General features: G+C 40.4%; 1 protein-coding gene and 1 long non-coding RNA gene across 2 annotated transcripts in view; both read left to right on the top strand.

The window, feature by feature from the left end:
* MGMT (O-6-methylguanine-DNA methyltransferase) overlaps nucleotides 1-17,971 on the top strand; it is a 165,528-nt gene that overhangs the window by 4,657 nt on the left and 142,900 nt on the right. The window contains exon 2 of the mRNA XM_035330214.1: nucleotides 5,795-5,839. Coding sequence (XP_035186105.1) covers nucleotides 5,816-5,839 — 24 coding nt within the window. The 5' untranslated portion in view covers nucleotides 5,795-5,815. The remainder of the gene's footprint in view (nucleotides 1-5,794; nucleotides 5,840-17,971) is intronic.
* On the top strand, nucleotides 13,375-17,097 carry LOC118169178. Its single transcript, XR_004751953.1, has 2 exons — nucleotides 13,375-13,991; nucleotides 15,213-17,097. It is a non-coding gene; the product is annotated as an uncharacterized LOC118169178 (long non-coding RNA).

Raw genomic sequence — 17,971 nt, forward strand, 5'->3', positions numbered from 1 at the left:
AAGCAAACTTAAGGCCTTGTTAAATGATTAACTTTTTGGTTTAACTTTATAAAATCACAAGATGAGATATACCACATCTAAAAATATACATGAAATACACAAACTTGCTTTGAGAGCAGAGGGCTGGCTTTGTTGATGGTACATTTTTAGATTGTGAGCAGTGTCCTGGAGAAACAATTCACAAACAACATTTTTCCCCTTCATCTTGCTCCATTGAAGTTCAGTGTGGTCAAATATAATGTAGTGGGAAGGGCGGGGAGAAAAGGGAAATCCCTTGCACAATCTCCTATTGACATCAAAAATACCTCTGGTTATTTGCTGATGTTCAGTCCATGAAAGAGCAAGAGTTCTGGTTGGTCAACAGAAATGAGATCGGCTTTATTCAAACTGGTTTTAATTTATTTTTTATTTTTTATTTTTTCCTGGAATTATAATTGAATCGGTAGGTTTTGAATCCCACTTGCAGTGGGCATGGGTCATCATCTCCTTTCACCTTTGAGGCTTTAGGCAGTTGACGTCTGGAAGAACAAGCTGTGCCTGCATCCAGCGTTGCATTTCCAGAAATTGAATTTCAGGACAAACAAGGCCAGGTGGTCAATCTGAGAGTAACTTTTCTTAATAGACCCTTGTGCTTTTTCAGAAAGTAGAATAATAATGCTATTTTGTCTTCACCAGCTTCATTTTATATCACTGGTAATACATAAAGCCTGGTTTTGAATGCTTTTCAGTTGTCTTTTTGTGCATCTATATTTGATTCCATAGTCAGAGTTTCTAAGAATATGATTAACCCTGTGGGTCATCTTATAATGTAATTATTAATGATTGATTCTGTTTATCCTTGAAATCAATAGAAGAAGCAAAATGGTTTGGCATATATTTGGGGTTGATTTCGAACATTCAGTAAACATGATCTTGTGACAAGACTGGTATACGTTTATTACTCAGAACATGTTTGATGAATCTGAAGTGTGTAATTAGTTTTATATAATGATGGTGATATGTGGTGTTTTTACATGACTTATGTTAATATGGCCAATAGTGTTAACATCTCCTGCCACTAATAGTTAGGGTGGGGATGTATAGTAATTGATCTTCCTGGGAGTGCTGTAATGTAAAAACAATTCAGGCTGTTTGAAGTATATTTTACAAGTGTGCATTGGGCCTTTGGGATGTTATACTGAAAAACCCAATTGTACAGTTACCATGGGAACCCAATTAGAATAGATTGCTTGAGTTTTTTTCAGTCTTTCATCTTGACCAAAAATCTAATGTACTTTAAATGTTTTCATATGGAATTTTATTCATATACTGACTTGATATATTAGCTGTTTTTAAATTTTAGTGCTAAAACCAGAGAGTATTAAGTTTTGCGGATCCTGAAGACTTCTCTTTCATGGAGAATCTTCCTTTAATATTTAAAAGTTGGTGAACTGAGAAAAATACTTTTTATGAATCCGAGAGTTCTCATCATAAGGCTGCCACCACATGTACTTTTCAGGCTGGAGTTCTGTGAAAGTAAATAGGAAAACATCGTATATCCTAAGGACTTTCCTTCTAACCATCAACACCATCAGGCTGAAATTTGTCACGGCCCTTAAAGGATCTGATTTTTGAGATAAGACTATTTTTACATTTCTGTTAATGGATTTCAAGGTGTGGGATACTCGCATTTTGGGTCTACAATATATTGACTTCCTGTACCATGTCACCTCCTCCCATGGAGGAGCTCATGCCAGTACCTGAAGACATTTGTTTGTCTTCCCAGTGGTTCAGGAACATCCTGCTGGCTACTTGGCAGCGTGGCTCCAGCCTTGTGGGAACAGAAGTTGTGGAAAACATGGGCAATTCCCAACCAAAAGGCCAAGGGGGCATGAGGGAGGATCTCGTTGGTCCCAGTCAGGCAGCTCTGAGCTAGCCAGTGAGGATGGAGACAAGTTTTGTCTTTCTTCATTTCTGCTCATGAATCAATCCCTTCAGTTCTGTAGATGTAGGAGGAAATTACCATCTTGGGGAAGTGGTGGATGACAATATGGTTCCCTTCTTTCAGGCATGTTCAGTGATTCTGGCGTCTCAGATTTTGGTACGTGAGCCAGAATGGGGTGTCATGGTTGAATTTGAAAAGTCATTCATAAGAGGTTCAAAAGAGGTACCGACTTCTCTGCCTGGGAATCAGCCTCGGGGGTGCCTTCAACTAAATGTGAAAAGAAGCTAGTGCATAGCTTGGCCTCTTGTAACAAGACAGCATCTTTGCAGGGTTGGTGAGATACATTTTGAAGTGATGTTTTGAACTTCCCCAGCCTTCTGAAGTTTGAGTGTTACTGGCTGTGTTTGCCCCAGTCACCTGTCAGCAGAAGAAAGCCATCCTGGACAAGCAGACACTTGTACAGCTCAACCTGGGGCAGAAAGAGGTCATGAACAGTAATCAATCACCAGCCCTCCTTAGGCACCATGCAGCTTCTTCTTGCTTAATTGGTTCATTTGTCCTTCTCAGCCACCACCTCCCCAGGGGCTCAGAGTTTTTCGAGCCTTCCCCCAGTGCCTTGCCTGCTTTGCAGAACTTCTCAGCAGGGCGCAGGTGGCTGTGGTGCTTGTAGGGCCTGGTGTACGGATCCGTGTCCTTAAAGCTGGAACCCCTTTCCTCTTACAGCCCAATCTCCTCACAGTCAGGCATAGTTTCTCTGCCAGACACTGTGTCCCTCATGAGCTGTTTGCTTACACTTGAAATCAGTTTTTATTCTCAGATGCAGCAGGCCAAAAATACCATTTTCGGGCCCACCAGGGTGGGGTAGCATCTGGCCTAGGGGGAGCATGGCTGGCGGCCGAGCAGTCGGGGAGGACGAGCCTGTCTTGGTTTGCAAATATTCCAAACTAGCCTGGCGAAATAATTGGGTATTCTAGTGCTCGTTATGTCCCTAACACAATTCAGAAGTTAAACTAGCTGAAGGATAATTTTGACACCCTAGTGTTTTGTGGAGTGATTTATAGATGAGAGCTTGCATTTGATGTCATTGCCTCTCAGTTAGTGATTATTTTTGTTCGGACGCTGTCTGATGCATTAGTTTAAACTCACACTGGAATGTTTACCTTGCAGTTGCTTTACAAGCACAATTTCCTACATGCAGCATATACACAGGTGGTATAAGAGGTACTTTGCAGAGTGCAGTGCATTGCTCTCAGCTGTGCTTCCTTGCTGCAGGGTGAGGAAGAAAACCTACAATCATCTTCGAAGAAGTTTCAGTAGAGATCAGTTTTCAGATTTGGGGTTATCTCAAGTTTTCCCACTTTTCACCCTGTAAAATGGTAAAACACATCTTTGGGAGTTCCTCACATTACTTTCAGATGGATTGAAGCATCTTGATTTTTCAAAAGAAAAAAAAAAAAAATACAGTTAGTGAAAAATCGAGGGGTTCCCCAAACTGTGTTGAGGCAAAGAGGATCAGTCTGTACTACTGCAGCCTGTCCCCTTTCCCGTGTTATCTTTCCCTCTTACTTTTTGTGATGATTTGTAATCTGGGGCCCCAGCCTTCCTTCCCTTGTATTGGAGGAATGAATGAATGAATGAATGAATGCCTTCCTTCTGACTGCTGGGCTGCTCTGAAACACGCAGCTCCACGGGAGGCTAGCACAGGGTGTATGTGATGCTTAAGTAACTGTTAAGTGGTAATTATTCAGCATTTGGTGCAAGCGAAGCAAAAGTGCAGGGTACAAATACGTCCAGACCTTACTGAGGTGCGGAGGCTGGTGTTTTGGAGGAAGACATGGGTGTCCCCGCTCCTGCTGAGGCGGCAGGGAGCCTCCCTTGGGTGACCAGCCTCCATGCCTTGGTGTTGGGCCCAGGGGCAGGCCGCCGGCACCTCGGGGTGCTGCTAGGCTAGACCCTGCCATCTCGGTGGCTCCTCCGCTCCCTGGCCTTCCTGTGAGGTTCAGGAAGGTCCCAGGGGGTTCCTTGTCCTGAATGGCGATGCTCAGTGGAGGGTCTGCACGCTTCTAACCGAGGCCTGTTTGATGCACCCTGCCCGGATCGACGTGGTGCAGCCCCCATGCTGGGCTCTGCCCTTGGCCATCCCTGCCAGTTTTTTACTTCAGGTGACAGTATTTGGGTTGATACACTCCAAACATCACATTTGGCTTAATTTTTAGGAAGAATGCAGTGTTGGGAGATTTAGCTCGAGATGAATAACCCCGAATTGCAGTGCATTTTTTTAGGAGAATTGAGTCCCTGGGTTGTTACCAGCAGGAATCAGAAGGGATTGTGTAAATTCTCAGCCTGATGCTCTTGGTCAGCTAGTCAGGGAGAGGACTGGCAATTCAATGCTGCGGAGCAGCAGTGCTGTCCCCAGCATGCTGCAGCGCCTGCAGGACTCTCCTGTCCCTTCCCAGCCTGTGCCATGGCACAGGAACGCCAGAAGGACAGCCAGCCAGAAAACCGTGGTGTCTGTGTGATGCTGGCTTCGTTTGCTGGACTCACACATTCTGCTGCTCTCGGTACTTTGGGCCAGGTTAGAGAACAGTTTCTGGGTAAATCTGCTTTTCAAGGCAAATGTTTTAGCTTTACCCTTCAGGAAAATCTGAAAAAGCTGAGTGTTGCTTTGTCCTTTGAAAGTTCGAGTTTGGGACTGACAATAAAAATAAATTACTATTTTATTGTTAGCTCTATCACAGATGCCTTAAGTAATATTAGTAGATTGCTTGCCTGCCTGCCTTACTCACAGTCAGAAATGGAATTAGTGATCTTTACAATCCCTGCCTTGCAAGGCTATGATTTTTAGTATATTTAAAATATAATTTGGGATCTTAATTTTAAACTCTTAAGATAATTAAGATGTAGTGTTAAGATTAGATAGTACAGTTTTCTTGTAAGTGGTCTGGAGGGGGCTGTAAGTTCGTTCCTGTCGTGGATGCGGAGGCTTGGAATGCTTCAAAGTGCTTGGAAAGCCTCAGCCATCTGTGTCACGTCCTTGTTTGTCATGGGCAGGTACAGTTAATCTCCCGGTCCTGTATTGAGTTCCCTGCCTGAAGTGGAGGAGTTCCCTTTGATCTCTGTCTGTAAGTCGGGACTCTGAGCTTTGTCAGTCTCCTTGCTTTTCAAAAACGTAATGCTTACAGCAAATCTTTGCAGAGATACAGTGATCCTAACTAAATAGCACTGAAAAGAAAATAAAGCAGAAAAACTAAATGCCAAGGAAATAAGAATTCTCCTTTATTTCAAAGAGAAGCTCTTTTTTGTTTTTGATTTTGTTAGTGGTGTATAAATGATATTGCTATTTCAGACTCCAGTGCTGATAATTTAAGTTAACATTTCTTATGTACTTCTTAGTGTTTTGCAAACTGTACTTTCAAACCCAGGATATAAGTATGTAAGTTGTTTGCTTTCATTTCTTAAAACATGTCATTTCCTAAAATATAAAAGGTTATTTATTTCACTAAATAACTCAGCAGTGCATTACTGTCTGTACAAGTATTTCTTAAATTAATAGTGAGTCTTAGAGAGTGTTCTTATTTGAAAGATCAAAGTTTTGTAGTGCTTGTTATTGAAAGAAGTCTTCAATGTGTCATCTGTCGATTTTGACTCTTAACAAGCAAAGCTGACCTAAAGAACAAAAAAAAAAAAAAAAAAAAAAAAGCAAACTCCCTTTTGATATTATTTACACTGAAAAAAAAAAATAGAGCCTAGTTAAAAAAAAACTGATACAAAGCGATTTATAAGAAAAATGATCAAATTGACATGCTATTCTTCCCTGGTATTCAAATTAAATTTCAGTCTAACTGAGATTTTATTCTTTTTCCCTTACAGGCAGAGATCTTTTCATCTAGCATGGCATCGAGGCGTGTTCCAAAAGTAAGTTTCTAGTACAAGAGCCTTGCATTTAGGTGTACATTAGGAGTCCAGCATTACCAAAGAGTTCACGTAACATAGTTTGTTTTTTCCCCAGTGTCCAGCAGTCAGTATTAAGGATTCAGTTGACAAGATTGATGCTGCATTGTAAATCTCTGTAGCTCTGTCATGGTTGGTAACAGGCATCAGTGGACCTTTCCTCATCATGTATCTATCTTCCACAGAGCGTAAACTAATAGGACAGTGCTACAATTTCAGTTTAGTTAGCTGTTTGCTTCCATTTCCTAATGGAAATTTCATTTATGAAAAATATGAAAAATAAATGCATGCTTAATTTGGGGGCTTAATGCTTCAGTGAGGTAAATGTAGAGAAATAACTGTAGTAAAATAAGAATGCATGACTGTTTATCAAGAAATTCAGAATTATTTTCCTTACTGAAAGACAGGCACCACCAAATTTGTACTCAATAGCCATAGTCTTCAAATAACTGAAATTAACTTTGAAAATACTCATACTTTTTATTTATTTTTTATTATTTTTTTTTCCCTGTGGAATAGCTACTTTTGTAACATTAGTAATGCTCCTCTAGGAAAGTATTTTTAGAACAATCAAACTTGCATGTCTAACTATTCCTGCTGGCAACTTCTATCACTATTAAAAATGTCTTAATAGTGGCATCTCTTGTGTTTTTAATCTGCTTTGTGTAACATAATGTGGCTTAGAAAAGCAGTATTTTGGCATATTTTGTCTTTTCATTCTTTTGTAGAAGATTTTCATTCTCTTTTTCCTAAAAGATTTTATTTTTTTAAATAGGATGGTTGAGGGAGAAATTTAATTCTTGTGGGGAAATAAATTATTGTTTCACTTTTTAATGATCTTCTCTATGCTTGTATTTATGTACCTTCTAGCTGCAAACATTTTGTAGCAGGTACCTTGAATAATTGCAGCGAAATATTTGATTATCTTGTGAACAACCAGGCATGTGTGGAAGAGCCACTAGTTCCCTCTCATTCAAAGCTAGGTGTGATATAGCTGGCAAGTGACATGAAACTAATAATTTATTATCTAACCTTTTCATTTCTCCCACTCTCACTTCTAGTTGAAAGGTGCAGTGTTAGCTGTGAGGGAAGCTTTCCCTTTTTGATATGTGGAAAGGCAGAAGCTTTAAGGTAAAATGTGAACTCTCACAGCCCCATGGACAATGGGACCGCAGGAGGAGTGCACACATAGCCACTACTCCTCGACTCTGCTGCTGTTCCCCCCTTCCCATTTCCATGCATATTAATATATGTAATGCAGCTCAGGTTTCTTTAGAATAGTGGTATTTATAGTGTCTGATTAGTTTCCAGTTTTACAGTGAGCACAGCCACACATTGGTGTGACACAACACATACCCAGCTCGTGTGTTTTGCGGAAATCAATAATCACTGACATAACGTGCTGACCAGTTTTTAAGCAGGGTACTGAAAAATGGTTTCTGGAAGCAGCCAGATGTGGACATCGTCCACAGCTGCTGGTTTTGTCTCTCACTTGATCCCTGATTCTGTAGCTGTGTTGCGTTGACCAAGGATCTATGTTGGGCTTGAGGAAGAGGCTGAAATGTGACCATAGTGATGTGCATAAGCATACACCAGAAATGTATGTTTAGGAATTTGGGGGTTTTATGGTGTTCTTATGACAATGTGTCTTTTTTCTATTTCTTGAGATTTAATTCTAAACGTAGTTCAGTTCTCTGGGTATTTTGTAGTTATTACATTTAAACTTGATAAACAAATTCTTTTACTAACTGTAATGCTTTGTTCTCTGTTCTCAATATAGCGAAACACTTGTCCTGAATCAAACTGAAATTGGTAATGACAGGAAAATTCAGACTTTCTATGACAAGACTATAATGCTGTATTTTTGTATGAGTTTTTTGACACCTGTCTTTTATGTGTATATATTTTTCTGTACATGCATTTGTATTTTTAGAGAATTCTTAATACACAGATCACTGCTTCATTTATGCTTAAAGCTGTTCTACTCACTTTAAAAATTCCAATGAAATTCTTTTCTTGAACACAATTCAGATTCCTGACTCTCCTTTAGCCTAAAATGGAGCACTATTAATGGTTTTGTTCATATTGCCTGGATTTATTCTGTTATTATTCTCTAGCTCCTGCTTTTCAGGTATAGCTATTTTGGTATTATAAAGAATGATGGATTATGTAGGAAAGTTTCTTTTGAAGCACTCCTGATATTGTGCAATGCACTTGGGGGTCAGCTACACTTGACTGATGCATGATTTATCCGATGTCCCTGCCACTTTCTGAGATAAAGCTGCTATTTTATCAAAAATGCCAGCAAGTGTGATTTAGAATTTATACACCTCCTTTTTTCAAATAATTGTTCTGATTACTTTCTGGCATGGCAATAAAATGATAAAGGTAATTGCACACGAATGTGAGATAGCACCAAAATACAATAAAATTAACCTGAATTAGCTTGACTTGTCGATGAGAAGTATTTATGAAATGTATTTTTGCAATAAGGGAGACTGATATTATAGCTGGAAGGTGAGTTATTGCCTTAATGTAATACAGTTTGAAATTTAAAAAAGAGACTGTTACAGTTGAGGGTGATTGTGCCTTTGAAATTAAGTTGAAGTGATTCTTATAATTGGCAGCAATAATGCATTGTGAAGGTAATATCTTTTATTGTGTTATGCCTAGTTGCATTATCTTTTATTTAGCTGGTCCTGACTTCAGCTCTGCAGAGAACGCAAGGAGCAGATCAAGAATTTTGTGGGTTTAGGTGATAAAATTTTGAAATGTTACCTTATATTAAAGTCATTCTTGTGCTAGATTTTTTTCATTTTTTAGTCCATTTTCAATTCCGATGAACCTGATGCAGGTCTCATTTGATTAAACTTTCATCTCTTTTCCTTGTATTAGCGGGGCTGCCTTATATTTACATACACAGTTGAACCATGTCACAGGAGTGCACTTACTCTTTCTGTATGTATGCACGCATATATATCAGGTGCTAATTTTGTTAGCTAAGTTTTGTATTTCTCTAATGTCTCAAAGTATGACCACCTCTTATTAAAAAGTGCACATAGAGACACTTACACACTCAGTACTTTGGTAATTACAGAATAGATTGTAAAAAGTTGACTAATATATTGAGTTTCTTATTTTTTAATCGACGAACACTTCTGCGAAATCCAGGTAACTGCTTGATGTCCAGTTTTCCTTTGTGTGAGACTTCTTAAAAACTCAAACCAGTAACAACTAGGTATCAGTTGTGGGGACCTTCTAATTTTAGGGAGCATATTCTTCATCTTTGATGTTTTATTATGATATTTGTTTCTTCACCTGTTTGGCAACAGATTCCTTTATTTTTAGTGTTTTATGCCATGTGATTGCACATTAAAACAGTGAACAACTGAACGAAGTATAACTTTGCTTGTAGTGCATTGCCCGGTGCTTCTAATTGAATCTTCTGGCATGTGATTCCCAATCTAAAAATAAGAGGGCCTTAATCCATCCGTAGGTCATCAGTATGGTAAGAATAACAACATGCTTCCACATCCCATGGCAGATACAGTGAGCAGGGTGGCTTACACGGGGATTGCTGGTGGGATTTACAGGTACTTTCGAACCGCAAGGAATTATGGCTTCTGTCTCGTGCTATTTGTGGTATCATTTGCTTATTACAGAAATATCTTGCCCTGAGCTGTCTTTCTTTCTTTTTTCCCCCGTTTTCATGCCACTCCATTTCTTGTCCACTTCTCCAGTTCATTGCATTATCTCACCACCAACCATTTCAATAACATATCCTAAAGTAACTGGGAGCCTCCAAGCTTAAGGCAGGTTGTTTCGTTTCCTTTTTCTTACTAGGCTCTGAGATGCTTGGGGATGTCATGACTCACGCTGAAACCTGGATGTCAACCCACCGTAACCGCGAATGTGTATAGTTTACTAACACCATGCTTTCATACTTGGTCTGCTGCATGTAGAAATTTGACTTATTTTCAAAATATTCATCTCAACTTCATGCTATGGATATAAAATGACATAAATATTCTACAGTGCATATGTTTTAAACTACGTTGTTGCAGCAGGGGCTGCTGCACATTCATAGCATTTACGTTTCCTACATAAGTAAGAGCTGGGGAGGATACGCAAAGTGCTTGTTTACTTTCAGGGGGGGAGAGATTCAGGAAAAGGCTTCAGTACATACTTGTAGGAAATAGTACAGCTGAATTCCTGTTTAAACAGTCCATTAAGGGCTTGTGTTTAAGTATCTCCTGATACTAATGTCTCAAAGCTTGGCATGCGAACAATAGATGAAGTAGAAAAATGTGCTAACTGAACGTTGCCTGGAATACAATAGCAATAACCCACCTGCCTCTTCTAAAGGAGAGGAATTAATTCTATCACAATTAAAATATCATCCTTTAAGTAAAATAAAGATGTCTGAGGTAGCCCCGGTAAGTAGACTGGGAACTTGCCATTTGACAAACCAGTGTAACTCCTGTCTGCCAAAACAGCCGACTGAAGACTTAGCCAAAGAGCCAGAGGCTACTGCTGCTTGGAAATGCACTTTCATAGCTTGGCATTTCGGGGTCTTTTGATTGCCATCCAAAGAGGATTTGTAATATAATACGATGGGACAACAGAAATTTGCTCTTGTTGCCTTTGATTGTTTAATAAAGAATTATGTGCTTGTTCTTGTTGAATACTTTTAAGATGCTGTAGGAAGCAAACCTTGCTGTCTGTGCGCACGAACGTGTATCCCTCTGTTTTGTCAGTGGTTTGTGTGCAGGAGACTTTCTAATACGTCAAGAGCGATTCACTTCATCAGGGGTGATTTTTTAGTGGCTACTCTGCCACTACTACATATAGGCTGGTATGTGGTCAAACTGTGCAGTTTAACTCTGTACCTTAATGTTTTTTACGGGGCAGGTTCTTTGGAAGGTACAGAACTCGTTACATCACCCTCAGCTAACCCTGGATTTGATTAGCATTTCCTTTTCAAACGTCCCTCGGCCAGGAAATGAGAACAGGTTTGGTTTTCACACCTCTGAAGTTACAGGCTGGGCTTAACGGGGTTGGGTTTACTTGAGAGAACCTCTGCCTGTGTTGTAAGGTACTGGAGAAGGTCCAGGCTACTGTATTTCATAATATGAGAGCTGTATGTCTTAACTCTGTGCGTACTTTTGTATTTTAATAGCATAGGTACAACATGCCAGACAGAGGATGAAAATAGGAAAAAAATTGCACAGTGATCAGCGGTTGACACCGACGAGCACAGCGGGGGCCTTGGGAAGCCCCGAGCTGCTGCTGCGCTGGTCGGACACGGCCACGATGGCAAGATGTCGGTAGGGGACGTGATGGGGTTGATGAATCCTCTTTTTGAGGAATTGCTTAATTTTTAAGTGCTGGGGATGACAGAAGCAACGCTGTTAGCTCCTACAGCTATCCAGAAAGGCACACAACAGGTTTCCACCAAAAGGCGACTGGAAGGTTGGGATCTGCCTTACCCCAGAAAATGGCCAATTTGGCCACAATTCCCATGGCACGAGAAAATGTAGCACATCATCTAAAGCAGTATATTTCAGTGCAGCTTTTGTTTAAAAGCCTTATCTGGATGGCAGTCCTGTTCATCTGCGGAGGTGTTTATTACTGTTGCACCAAGGACACAAGTGGATGGACCTAACATTTATTCAAGCAAGCTGAAAGTTTGCTTTGAATGCTACAGGAAGAATTGCACAGTGTGTACATTTATTGTGGGATGTGTAGGGGCAGGCAGTGGTCTGTGTCCATATGGGTGGTGATGGCAAGCATTCCACATTAACCTGATCCAATTTGTAAAGGACTTGAATTTTATATCAAAGATAATTCACTTTTTTAAACTGCTATATTGCATCTTAAAAAGAAGAATATTAATTATCACTGCTGAATGTTTTAATATGTGAAGAGAAAACCTCCCAAGTTTTGGAATTTGTTTTTTTGTTTTGTTTTTTTGTTTGTTTCTTTTGTATATGGAAACTGTTCTGAGCATTTACATGGTTTAATTTGAGAATAAGCATTAATCAGTCTGTCCACTGTAAAGGTGTTCCTTGCAGAGTTGCATTTTAAGATTGTTCAGGAGACAATTTGCATAACCTGCTATTAAACTTTTTTGTTGTCATTGAAACTGAAGTCCCTAGAATAATGTGCCTTTGCTGACCTGGTTTATCTTTTTTATTATTATTATTTTACCTATCTGCAATATGTATCATGAATAAATGCATTTGTGTATCTGATATTAAAGCATGAATCTCCATTTGTAAAAAATGGGCATGAAACTATTGCTAACTTGTCCCTGTCATGGTTAGCCATGGCAGGCACTAGGAGCAGCTTTGTCCTTTTCCCTAGTTCGGTTGCGGCAGCGCATACAGATGCGTGCTGAGATGTCGTGGAGTTCAACGCTGTGGAAGTTGGAACATTAAAATAGTGTAAAAAATAAAACAAAAACAAAACAAAAACAAATGTTTTGGCTGCAGGGGATGGAGCAGCCTTCTCTTGTTTTATATTAGGCAAGGAGAAATCCTGCCCTGGGTTCCAGGACACCTTTCTCACAGCCTCAGCTGTCGAACTTAAGGTGTCAGACTTGCGGGGACTTCTTTGGATCAGGCATCCGTGTAGCTTCAGCGTTTGCTACGTTATGTTCAGCTGGAAATCGTTGGACTTGTTCATGAGAAAGAAACAGCTTTTAGAGAAGTTTGGATTTTCTTTGAAAGAAATCAGATGTTGCATAATAAGCAAAAGTACCAAGAGTTACATAAATTCTGTTCATTTGGATGGCAGAAATACAGATGATCACTGCAGACAGATAGAAGAGTGGGCATTTTAACCTTGTGTTCTAATGACATGTTCATTGCATGCATCCTCGGTTTTCTTCCCAGTCCCTAAATATTTGTCTGCTTTAAAACACTACATTTAAGAAGTGGCTTTCTCATTTAAGACTAGCTGCCTAAGCTTGGAAAACTACATTCCACACTGAGCTATATGTGCAAAAGCGCATTGCCTTTACTATTAATATAACTTTTCCCATATTCTTGACATACAATGGATTATTTCCTTTTAAATAAACAGGCAGAAACCAGTAAAACAAATACAGGAAGTTTTAAACTATTAAGGAGATGTTTGGAGAACTATAATTCAATGGAGACCTTGTGTGAGTGGACCACTGCCATGCGTAGGCTCGCCAGCACCCGTGCCAAACGGGGTGCCGTGGTCAGCCTCGCTAGTGGGCTCGGGCGCCCCGGCGGTGGGGGCAGAAGCTGGCTGCAATTGAAATGCTTTTGAAAGCAACATTAGGGGTTGTGTTTCTAAATTATAACTTCATGGCGTTGTCTTTAAAATGTTTGCATCAGATTTTAATGGCTGGATTTTTTTCTGTCCCGTTAGTTGTCTCAGCGTGGGCCAGCACTAGCAGTTCCCAAAGTTTAACTGAGGGTATGACTGCACAGGCAGCCTTTAGGTAACCTCCTAACCGAAAGGCTCGCCGCTGCTGCTGCCCTATTACCTGAGCGATACGCTCACCCCTGCACTTCGGGATGGGCGAGGGGTTTGTAAGCGGTCAGCTCTCATCTGTCCTGGTGACCTTACTGCCAGGGAGATGGTGGTGACGGAGACGGACACTTCCCAAGTTCTTACTTCTTGCGGCAGTCCCTGGTTGGTTTTGCCTTGACAAATCCCACCGATGTGATTTAATAAGGGTTTTTTTATGAGAAGGATGTAAACTTACTGGATCAGGAGGAATGAGTGTAGCAACATGACTGAAATAAGTAGGAAATTGCCAGACCATTACGGGTACATGTGACGTACACCCCTGAAGTTCAAATCCAGCATTTCAAGCTTTCACTGAATTCTAATTCAGAACTCAAATCAATAAAAAGCAGGTTTGAGAACACTACAATACTCAAAAGAAAGACACATTTAATACTTCAGGACTGGTATTTCTTTCTTGTAATTAGGATGAAGAAGCAACTTTCCTGGCATTTATTGATCATCCTCTCAAACTCAACAAATTCTTGGTGTAGTTTTGGCAAGTCACTGATATCGTGTGGTGTCAGAGAAACAACACAGGTGCTTATAACTTACCTGCTAGCTTCAAATGCAAGTAAGTTAGACAAATGACGTGATGTTTCCTTTGGATATATTTGTGGAGAATGCAAGTAAATGAACAGGCTGGTACTTCATTACACCTTGAGAGGGATGGACAAGCATCAGCAAGGTCCAAGAAAAAGTATCCTAAAACTGTTTTGGTCTTTTTGGCTAGTTAGTGTGTCCAGAAATTCAGCTTTTGCAGCTAAGAATACTGATGATTTGTGCTACCAGCAGGTTATTCAGGATCCTTTTGACAATAGCAGCTGACAGTTATCTTTAATTTTAGAAGGATGTAGTTACATGCAAGCCCAGCATAGGAACGGGGTATGACACCTCAGTGGGCTCTTTGGAAATAACCACGACTTCGCTGTGGATGAAGCGGGTAGGGAATTTTCAAAGGTGCCACGGTGGCTGTTCTAGAAATGGTAGGAGTATGATGATTTCTGTGTTTGGGAAATGATGAGTGAAACTGGGGAAATATTTTTAATGCAGCTTTACCCTGTTGGTTCTATTTATGTCATCAGGTAGTTTGGCTAAACAGTTAACACTTGGTTTATCTGAAAAGATCAAGAGACATTTATTTCTTGGAGGTATCTGTGGTATCTCACTGATTAATGCCCTGGTACTCTTGATTTAGACAGTGAGATAAAATTGTGGTATGTATGAGGACACTTTACTTTAGAGTGGTGAGGAACAGTTTTGTTTTGATTCTTAGAAATACTAGGAGGAAAAAAATCATCATGAGGGTTTCCATTTCAAGTTCAGCCACGTGCTGTAGCCTGATGGAGAAAGTCTTTTAAATCAGATCAGGTTCTTGGTAAAGCAGAGTGCAGTGAATAGCGAAATCAGCAGATGGGTATAGGTCAGAGGGATAATAATTTTGAGATAGTAATTTTTAATAATAATAATTCTAATGACATTGAGAGGAACAGGTGTGAGAAGGTGTCATCTTTGGCTTCTTGAAGAGAAGCCTTCAGCCAGCCCTTGGTTTAAGCCGAGTCTGGAGTCCAGAAGGCTGAATGCTTGCGGTGGGTGTGAGCACAGCCCTGGGCAGAGCTGCTGCCTTCTGCCCGGGGAAAGGCGGCGAGAACACAATTGAATTTCTCCCGTGAAAATTTCTGGTCCCCAGGGTTTTAGCACTGCATGCATGCACTGGGCGGTCTTTAAGAGGAGAACACAGGAAAAGTTGGAATGTACATTCATGAATTTGCTTTGCATTCTTCTTCTCCTTCAGTAATGGTAGGTTGGGGCACAGTGCTGAAGTGAAGGAAATGCCATGAGCTTTGCTCTCTTGACTTGTCTTCCGGAAAACACAAACCTCTTGAGAGAACAGGAAGCATGGAAACGCTTTGCGACAGTCCTTGTGAACCTTCTTCATCCTCAGGATTGCTCTGTGCGTTTTTTCCCTTTATCCGTTCCCCGTTATAGATGGGAGCAGGATTCTGGTTCTCAGCCTGCAGACCACGATGGAATTTCTGGTTTTTAGGATCAGTCGAATGCAGAAAATAATTATGAATTATTTACTGTAATGTGGAAGGCCATTAATGCAAATTTAAATAAAATCTGTATTTAATCAAATTGAAGGTGTGCTTTAGTACTGAAAACCTTGGCTGCAGCCAGACTGTTAATCTGAATTACTGCGGAAGGTGTGAGAGGTGAAGGTTTTTATGGGCAAGTCATCAAGCTAATGCGCGCTTTTGGGTTCACAGCACCTAGTTTAGGAGATAAAACTCGCTGCTGTTTGGAACCTCTTGCATCTGAACCTCAGAGAAGCAATTTCAGTGGCACATCTCTGTTTCCTAGCGGTGCTCGTGGAGCTGATGAGTAACGTGGGGGGCCGTGGCCCTTGGAGCAGCGCAGCGTCACCGAGGCACGTGCCACTTCCAAGTCACGGGAGCACGCCTGGAAAATGAGGCTCCTCTGTATAGGACATTAACTCATAAATCATGCTAATATTCTCCCTGATAAATCTCCTACTATGACAACCTTTTGATACTCATCTGTTATTAAAGACAAAAAGCACTTAATTCTGCTGGCTAGAGTCTTCCATTTCTATACAGAGCATTTAGCTTCTGAGGGGCAAACGTGCATACGCTGTACTTCGGGGTTCTGTGCAGCAAGGCCCAGAGGCTCACAGGGTACTTTCTGTAAAAGTCCTGTTTTTTTCTTGTTGTTTTGTTCTTTACCTCATAAACTTTAACATTCTGAAATAGCTGGGCACAGGTTTGTAGGTATTAGAGCAGAAAGGGAGAGAGAAGGTGGGATTCACACACTGCCTCATCCAAGTTGCTCAAATTCTTTGTTTACATAAACTTGAGAAGAAAGACAGAAAGCAGATTATTTGGGTTTATTACATTTCTGCTTTAAGCAGTCATTCATTTCTAGTTCTCACAGCTTTAACGAGGGCACGAGGGGGAAAACAGGGTTAGGCAAACTGTGCCTTCAGCGGATCGATATGGGGAAAGCAAGTTTCAGCATCCAGCTGCCTGCAGTAAATGATGCCCGAGTATTTGGTAACTTCAGCTGGTCAGATTTAAAGTCTGTTGTTTTTATTTTTATTTTTTACTTTTAGTTTATTTTGTATCTGAAAACTTGGAACAAATTTAAATCAGGATTAAGATTTCACTTTATTTTAAAATAGCACTGCCTGCAGTAGTGTATGATTACCTCAATCTTCGCTGGCATATCTGAGTAGCTACAAGTGAATAGTGGAATTAATGTCTGGACAAAGGATGGTGCACTGTACATACGGACAGTGACCTTCATGTTTGAAGCTCCCCACCCAACTGCATATGTATGTGGATGTGTCATGCAATTTTGTTTTTTATAAAAATAAAACTTTTAATATTGCTGCCCAGTGCATCTGATAATCAAGACTGAACATACTGGTGATTGCTCAAGGTTTTCATCTACAAAGCTTGCTGCAGCTTGGTGTTAACTTACAGGGTTATTTATAGTTTTCTGTTACATGCTGCATCCTGTGTTTTGTTATAATGAAAAAGCTGTCTTCATATAACTAAGTTGTTATATTCACAGAATACATGGTATGAGGTTCAGTGCATCTAGTTTAGGGCTGTCACACAAATAAAAATGAAGGATGTACACTGTTTTTTTCCAAATATGTGAACTTGTATGTTGCCTTTTTTTTTTTTTTTTACTAACATTTCTGCAGTGACATGCTGCTCTGCAAAAATTCACCCATTTCCTCTCCTTGAGCAAGGAGAAGGAGTGAGGAAGAAGTTGGTTGAAAAGGTGAGATTCTTTGTACCATTAGCAAACATTTGCTTATTTAGCAAAAAGCTGATTTGGATTGCAGTCAAATGAACCACTGAGAACCCATAATTATTTGGGTATGGTGTACTGTGCAGAAGTTTTCTAAGCTAAGAGTAAATTTGAGCTTTTCTCAGTGTGTCTGTAGCTTAAAAATTGCATAAGTTCTTCCCAAATTTGCTCTGGTGGGCAAAATTGTCTACTTTTTTTCCTTCCCTCTCCACTGATGTGTATTTTAGTATGGTTTGACTTCATAGCACTTTAAAAGAGGATTTCAAAAGAATTTCTCTCATTTGCGAAAAAAAATAATATATATATATATATATAAGTATATATATATACAGTGATCAGCTGTGAGCCAGACTCACAGATCTGCCTGGCTCACGATGCTCCTTCAGTCTGTGATTGTGTTCTTAATGCAGTGTCCTGCTTTCTTACACGCTTCTGCGTTTATCTGAGACTTTCATCAGGCTTTCAGCATCGTCTTCCTCACTGCAGGGCATTGTCTCTCTGTGAACAAGAGTGAGAGGTGTCGGGGAGCTGCTCCCCGGTTCCCTCTCCGTCATCTGCAGAGACTCCAGCATCAGTTCAGCAGCTCCGAACTGCCCCTCTGGGGTACGGTCCCTGATGCCCCATCTCCCGCAGGGCTGCAAAACCATCCGCTGCCTTTCTGCCCCTCCTCAGGTTCAGAGAGCTGGTCCTTGTGGACCCCGTATTGTAAAA

Source organism: Oxyura jamaicensis, chromosome 6, assembly GCF_011077185.1.
Source record: "Oxyura jamaicensis isolate SHBP4307 breed ruddy duck chromosome 6, BPBGC_Ojam_1.0, whole genome shotgun sequence".
NCBI classification, from domain to species: Eukaryota; Metazoa; Chordata; class Aves; order Anseriformes; family Anatidae; genus Oxyura; species Oxyura jamaicensis.